The sequence below is a fragment of the Emydura macquarii genome, unplaced genomic scaffold (assembly GCF_026122565.2).
Source record: "Emydura macquarii macquarii isolate MOO-44397 ecotype Brisbane River unplaced genomic scaffold, CSIRO-AGI_Emac_v2 contig_2484, whole genome shotgun sequence".
Classification (NCBI taxonomy): domain Eukaryota; kingdom Metazoa; phylum Chordata; order Testudines; family Chelidae; genus Emydura; species Emydura macquarii.
In genome coordinates, this window is record NW_027132621.1 from 37,514 (window position 1) to 44,760 (window position 7,247).

Consider the following 7,247-nt stretch of genomic DNA (forward strand, 5'->3'; position numbering starts at 1 on the left):
GTTTTCTCTGAGTGCTGTGTGTGTGCCTCAGTTTCCACCCATATGTTGTTCATGTGTTTTCCCCGTATGTTACTCATGTATTTTGGTGATGGGACCAGGGTGTGTGATCATTGCAGAGATCACTAGGGGGTGCATGGGCCACCCCAGCCACAGGTACCCAGACCAGGAGAGAGCCCTCTGCCCTCCTGGGTGAAACCAGCTGGAACAGGTTATAATATCTTGCCTGGGAAAGAGACAAGGGACAGGGGAGGGGCCAGAGCAGGGGAGGTATGTCTGGGGGCTGGGAGGAAGGGAGTTGCCCACGAGGGGTCGATGGGGTAGGTACCCGAGAGCACGGCTCCAAGACTCCACAGTTGATCGCTGCTTGAACTTCCAATTTATCTGCTACCAAAGTCTGTTTACACTGTGATCCTGAGAACTAATAAACTCTTCTGACTTCCACACTGGCTGTGAATCACTTCTAACTGCAAGGTGGGAGAGCATGGCCCTTTGGGGTGTGGAAAAGCTCCCCAAGGTCCCATCCAGGAGGACCCACAGGGGGAGTTCAGACAGAGCAGGAGTACTGAACCCTCAGAGGCCAGAGTCAGGAGGTGGCTGCACTGGTGTGTGGAGACCCGAGGGGGCAGACTCCGAAGCACCAGAGTCCTGACTGGCTGCACCACGAGTAGTTCCGGAGCTCAGTCCCTGGGGACTCTGTCACACACTGAAAGTGAACAGAATAATTGTAGGCACCTGGCTGTCAATAAGTGGGGCTGCTCCCTCCCCTCACTCATACCCAGAGGTGGTTTCCTGTAGCTGGTGGGGGAACAAATCTCTGTGTTGCCCCATCTCACCTGTGCTGTGAGCTGGTGAGAAGGGAGAGATTTAATTATTATGGTACCCACTGATAATGGCTGGGGAGGGTGGGGGAATGGCTCTGCAGGAAATCTGGCACAGGGATGCGGGAAAATGCATTCCATTTTTGTTGCACTTGCTAATGGTCCTGGGGGTCCTTGAAAGAGCAGAACCACTCACAGCAAGAAGGAATCACAAACGAATGATACCGCCTCTTACACTGTCTTACAGCTTGGAGTCTGGCTTAACCAGAGAGATTGGAGTTGGGGCTGGGACATCTGCCTCTGCTTGGAACCAACCTTGCAGCCTCTGAGAACTCATCTACACATACATCTGCACCTGCCAGCTGGAGTTAAACTGGTGCAAGCGTATGTGTGTACAGCCTTATTTAGGTTTAGCTTCAAACTCTTCCTAAAGGGCTTAAGCTAAATCAAATCAACCTGGTTCAAACCATGATCATTGTCCACGTGCACACACTTGCACCAGTTAACTTCAGACAGTAAACTAAAATAGTGCACGTCTGAATATAGACAAGCCCTGAATCAGATGTCATAGCCCCTAAGAAGGAGCTGATTGGAGCCCAGCATACGTCAAAGGCTTGCGGTGTGAAAGGAGAGATGGAAGAAGGAGGGTGTCCTACTGATGGGGAACAGCAGCTAAAGGAGGCCCTTAACTGGTGTGAACCTATTGAGAAAAGAGGGGAGCTAGATGATGTGAAGAGGCTGGGCAGAGTCACTGAGGCATGTCCAGAAGGGGACACACTTTCAATGGTGCCTGAACCTGTTCAAACTAACACGTGTGGATGCAGCAGGAAACTGAGTGTGCCAGTGAGCTCCTATGGAACAGGTACCCAGCTTGTCCCTGCTGCTTACACTTTGTGTGCCTGCATTTGGCCAAAGGTCTTGCAGTGGGCAGAGGTTGCTACCCCGCTGAAATCCTGGTCCCCGTCTCCCTCTGGTCTGCTTCATTTTTGTGTTCCCTCTCTGTGAAAAGTAAGAGGTGCACATCCAAACCATTGCATGGAGGCAAGACCCTGCGTGTGCATGAAAATGAATCCAAGTTTGGGGGTGGCAGGTAACACCATCTGCTCCTGCATTTTTGCTGTGCCTGCGAGAAGTGGCCCTGAGCTCTCTCCATCCCCTGAGAGGGGGATGGAGATGTTGAGATCTCCAAATCTCAGACATGCTGGAGCTGGAAGCTTCATCTCCCATGGAGTGGGACAGGAGTCATTCCCCTGAGTACCCCTCTGTCAGTGTGTCACTGTCACTGATGGAAATCCCCTCTCTGTTAGACTTAAAACTGTCCTGATAATCAAATTTTCAAAGGAAACTTTCTTCAGCCAAGGAAAGTCAAGGATTGCAGGGAGTCTGAGAGATATCAGACCTTTGTGTGAACCCTGGGGCAGGGCCCAGAGAGGTGAGTCCTTAGTCTGGGGGACCTGGGGCTTGCTTCCGACTCTCAGCACAGAGACTCCTGTATGTGGGACAGGAAGGAGATCCTGTTGTACATCTGATGCCTTTGCTACTCTGCCCTCATGTAACTGCACTTACATCTAGAGAAGGAGGCTTAGAAAACTCAGTGGGTCTGTCCCAGGATGGCTCCCCCAGCATCTCCCAGTGATTCTTCTGTTAAATGCTGTGAACCTGGCTGTATTGTAGCCGCAAACAGAAAAACCGAACCCCTTGTTTCTCGGACGGTCAGAGGCTGCAGTCTGTTCTGGGGATGTTTTCAGATGGCTCTGACACCAGATGGATTTTGCATGAGCTAAAGGGAGAGGCAGGGGGTTGAGTGGCCCAACGTCTGAGTGGTCTCTGACTGCCTGACTTAATCCAGGGGGATGAGTGCAGCTGGAGTTGGCAGGCACAAGGAAATTAGGTGGATATAACAGACTACTTTTCAAGGGTGTGAAAAATCCACAGCCTTGAATGATTCATTTTAAACCGACCTAAATCCCTGGGTAGAGAGCACTAGAACGACAGGAGAATTCTCCTATCAAGCTTACTATCATCTCTCACAGAGGTGGAATAGCTTCTCAGACAGAAGCCCTCCCTTTGGCATGGGTAGTGTTATTACTGAAATGCTACAGCAGTGCAGCTGCAGAATTTTGAGTGTAGACGAGTCCTGAGTTTCTTATTTTTGTGTCCGCTTTTTCTTTGTTGGGAACAGAAAAAAGGTGAGCGTGTGACACATTCCCAGCCGTTCTCTGCTCTGCTCATCTGTAAGCCGAGAGTCAGTCTGGGTAGCAGATCTGAGAGTCTATGCAGGAGCAGTGGGAGAAATTCAACAGTCCAGTGGTATCTTCTAGTCCTAGGAGCCATTTAACTATGTGCTGGTTGGGTGAGTGTGGGGGTGATTTGGGACTGGGCAAGTTTATTATTGTGTTTTAGCCCTCGGACTAGGGGGGTGTAGTTACTGTCTGTACACAGAGCAGGGAGGGAAGTACCCTGGGAGTCACAATAGAGACTTGCTAGACCGACACTCAGACACTGATCCTGTCAATGTGTCTGCTCTCCAGAAGCTCTCAGACTTTCTCTTTCAGGCTCTGGGTCTAACGTCAAGCTCAGGAAATGTGCTTCCTGGCAAGTCCTAGTGCCAGTTACAGTCCCAGTTCTGATCATCATCGCTACCCTAGCAGCATTTCTAGCAGGTAAGGAGCTGGCCCACCTAGTCTCTGCTCCCCTGTTTCTGGGGAGGCAGGGAAGTGACTAACCATTGAATCCAGTGGATCTAAAATGACTGTCCTCACTTAGCTGTTAGACATAATAACTCTGCCTCTGAGCATTAACCTACTGCACTGGTCCTTCTGATGTGTCCTTGGTGCTAGACCCGACTGCTGCTGCTCCCCTGAAAGGGTTAAATTTTAGGGAGGCTTTCCAAAGAGTTTTGCATAACTCTGTCCCTGCTGCTACACTGGGAAGAGAAAGTGGGGCTGGGGTTTTCTAAAGGACGTTGCCGGAGTCGGCTGCTCACTGAATTTCCCTGCGAATTGGGACAGACTCATTTGCTGAAGGCTGTTGGGGCAGGTCCCAGCTGAACGGTCTCTTTAAAGGGTGACTTTGGCACTGAACCTTTTTAACTCACCTCTTAACTTCACAGCCGATTCCCATTTCTGAGCTTCTGGTGCCACTTAGTGGCTATTCATGTCTCTGCAAACAGCACTTTGTAAAACTAATTCACATGGCTCCTAATACTCTGCACAGGCTTCTTTTAAGCACAGGATAACATTCTCTGAGCTGTGCTAGTCCCTCCCACCCAGGGCTAGGAACATCCCTCGAATTCTTACGGGTACAGACTCTTACATTGAGCAAATCTCTGTTGGGCTAGCTCTAGCATCAGATTCTCTGGGAGCCTGTCCCTTGCACAGATTAGTGCTGTTGGGGTTTGTTCTCTAATGTGAGTCCAATCCCATCTTCATCCCAACATACAGCTCTAAAGCACAGAGCCTGGCTGGGGAGCCAGCTGGCTGGGTTAGCAGGATATCCCTAGGTTAGTCGACCAGCATCCCACACAATCTTTATTTTTATTTGGTTTGAATATTCATCTGTGTCAGCCATTAGGTAATGTTCCCGCTACCTGCCTGCTCCATGCCTTCATGGTGCATCTGGGTTTATCGCACTCTGCTCTTGGTTGCTTGTTAGCTGCGATTTCAGTGAATTGGACCCCAAAACTAAGCCACTAACGAGGAGGGGGTCAGTTGCCCATCTTGTTTCAAATGGCCTATTTCCTTGCTCAGCACAGCTTCCAGGGGTGTAAGGAGATAGCAGCCTGGATCTGAAGGATTCTCTCCCCTCATTTGCTCAGATACAGAATCAGGGTGGGGGGACACAGTCTCTGACCCTGTATTACTCACCTCATTTTCAGTGGAAAAATCCAAACCACCTCTAGGTGCTCCGGCCTTCCTTGCTGGGCCCTGCTGCCCGGAGGGCTGGATCGGATACCGAGGGAAATGCTATTATTTCTCAGAGACTGAAGGGAACTGGACCTACAGCCAGAGCCAGTGCTCTTCTCTCAATGCCTCCTTGGCTGGGATCAACAGTGAGCAGGAAAAGGTGAGCGAGCAGCAGATGCTTTATCCCAACAGATGGGGCTTGGCAGGACTGGAATCAGCCCCGTATCCCAGAAATTGCCCTGTTCTTCTTATGCTGGGAAACCTGAGAGTGTTTCTTGCAGCCAAATCCCAGCCCTGGCAAGAGCTGGGCTCACAGTCAGGGGTCACAGGGATCCCTCATGCTCTGTCCACCCTCCTCTTCCCCAGATCCCAAGGTCGGAGGATCCCTCTCTGTAGGGCTGGGCTGGCCCAGGCCACTAGCTGCCTGTCGAGAACCTGTCTCTCCAACTCATCACAGCCAGTGACTCCATGGGGGCGCTCTGTGTTCCTGTCCGGGGAAGCATTAAGGCTCCTGGGCTCTGCTGGGAGTGAGCTTGGCCCTTCCTCAGAGCAGATCCTGCCTTTTTGGCTGAGCGGGGGACGTTATGTGCAAAGGGCTGGGAAGGAGCCTGGCAGGTGCCAGCAACGCCAGAGTTAACCAGACTGGATAAGGACGGGGCAGGTCTGTCCATGTAAACATGGATGTAGGGATGGAGATAGAGGGGGATGAAGATGGCCACTGAGCAGCCCCCAGCTCCAGCACGTGTCCCCCGGCTCCCAGCTGAGCAGATCCCAGTCTGATGGGGCTTCCAGTAAACTGGGATTCTCGGCCAGCTCTGACCACTTCCAAACCTAGAAGGGTCCGATGGAGGGAAGAACTGTTGGTCTAGCAGAATCCTGTCTTGTGACTCACAGCTAGTTCATTCAGACTGTGACTTGTTCTCAGCCTCCTTGTGGCCCAGGTTGGGCTGGCGTTGTTGGAACTGGGGCTCTCAGCTGGCAAACTATGGGTGGCCCATCCAAACCTGAACTTCTGAGCAGTGGCCACACAGAGCCACAGGGCAGGCGAGCACCACAGCCAGGGGCCTAAATATAATTTGGTTTGTCTTATTTTGCAGGATTTCCTGCTGCGCTATAAGGGCTTCTTGGACCGTTGGATCGGCCTCCAGAGGGTGCCAGGCCAACCCTGGAGATGGCCCAATGGCACCGAATTCAACCTCCAGTGAGTCCCTTTCTCTGTAGTAATGTTGGCAGTGTTATCTCACAGGTGTCGCTGTGCTGCCAGTGGAACAAGAATTTATCTAACCAAGTTTGAAGGGGTTGGGGGTGTTTCTGTGTGTGTTTTCTTATTGGTATTTGGTTTTCATAGATTAAAACCAATATTTCACCAGCATTTGAGGTCCCAGTGCAGTGTTGTCATTATTATTTGTATTATTGAAGCACTTAGGAGCCCTAGACCAGGGCCCCATTGTGCTAGACAGTGTACAAACACCGAACAAGTTTCAGAGAGGGTGCCACACAGATTGTATATGAGTGACCTGTGGAATCTCTTCCCTTTGGGGCTGAATGGTTCCCTGCCCCACGGGCTGTACAATACAGCACAGGTCTGGGCACTGTGAAGGCTGCTGCTCCATTGGACTGGATGTTCACAAGAGCTACCTTCCCCCCAGTGGGATGTCCCAGTGGAAGTTGAACACCTTAACTCTTCTGAGCTGTGTAGTATGGAGACTAACGTCTGCTCTGCACAGTTGGTGTAACTTGAGGTTTCTCCCTTGTACGGTGCTAGAAAGAAGTCTCATTTCACTAGTAAGAGTCTGTCCTGATGGCCTGTAGGGTTTGAAACAGGCTTGCAATTCTCTGAGAGTACCCGAGCTGCCCGTGGAGGATTGTATCAAACTCTTTTCCATGGGAAGCTGCTGCTGTTTGCTGCCATGTGAGAGAGGCCTGTGGAATCTCTCCCCTTTGGGCCAAATGGGACTGGAGAGAAATCTGGGTCTAGGTGAGAGCATCAGGCAAAGTTGAGGGGCGAGCAAGTTGTGTCAAATATCTACCCAGCATAAAGAGATCACTGGAAGCCCCAGCTGTCATTTTTCAGCCGCCAGCCCCTTTCTCCTCTCCTTGCCCTGCAGTACTTGCTATTTCTCCCTTCTGCCAGGGAGGAGTCTGAAATGGGGCAGATGTCCATGCTTGCAGCTCCTCCCTTTCCTGACCTGCCTGTGTGTGTAAGTGATGGGAAATGCCCAGCACTCCCTGACTCCAGCCCCCTTTGTCTGTGTTGCAGATTTCTGATAAGAGGAGGAGGTGACTGTGCATATCTGAGTGATGAGAACTGGGTCAGCAGCTCGAGGTGTGGGACAGAGAGACTCTGGGTCTGCAGCAAACCTGATGTCCTTACAATGGGAGAAGGGATATGACATGGAATCACAAATTTGAGACTTGTTTGGTCTCTGGAGTCCACAGGCCTTTCTCTCTGAGTGTCCCTCTGCAGTGCTTAGCTCCTGTTACACTGCACTCTCACAGAACATTCAGATTTGCTATTCCCAAA

The 7,247-nt window shown here is 51.1% G+C and overlaps 1 protein-coding gene across 2 annotated transcripts; it reads left to right on the top strand.

The window, feature by feature from the left end:
• Positions 1–1,357: 1,357 nt before the first annotated feature.
• LOC137163249 (C-type lectin domain family 2 member D-like) lies at positions 1,358–6,102 on the top strand. 2 transcript variants are annotated; one of them, XM_067563424.1, is made up of 4 exons: positions 1,358–1,680; positions 3,374–3,481; positions 4,696–4,883; positions 5,821–6,102. In XM_067563424.1, exons 1-4 carry the CDS (start codon positions 1,452–1,454, stop codon positions 5,926–5,928), a joined length of 633 nt encoding a protein of 210 aa, XP_067419525.1. In that variant the 5' UTR covers positions 1,358–1,451; the 3' UTR covers positions 5,929–6,102. The 2 variants fall into 2 exon arrangements, with proteins under 2 accessions (XP_067419525.1, XP_067419526.1); XM_067563425.1 differs by lacking the exon at positions 1,358–1,680 and adding an exon at positions 3,058–3,171.
• The last annotated feature ends 1,145 nt before the right edge of the window (positions 6,103–7,247 follow it).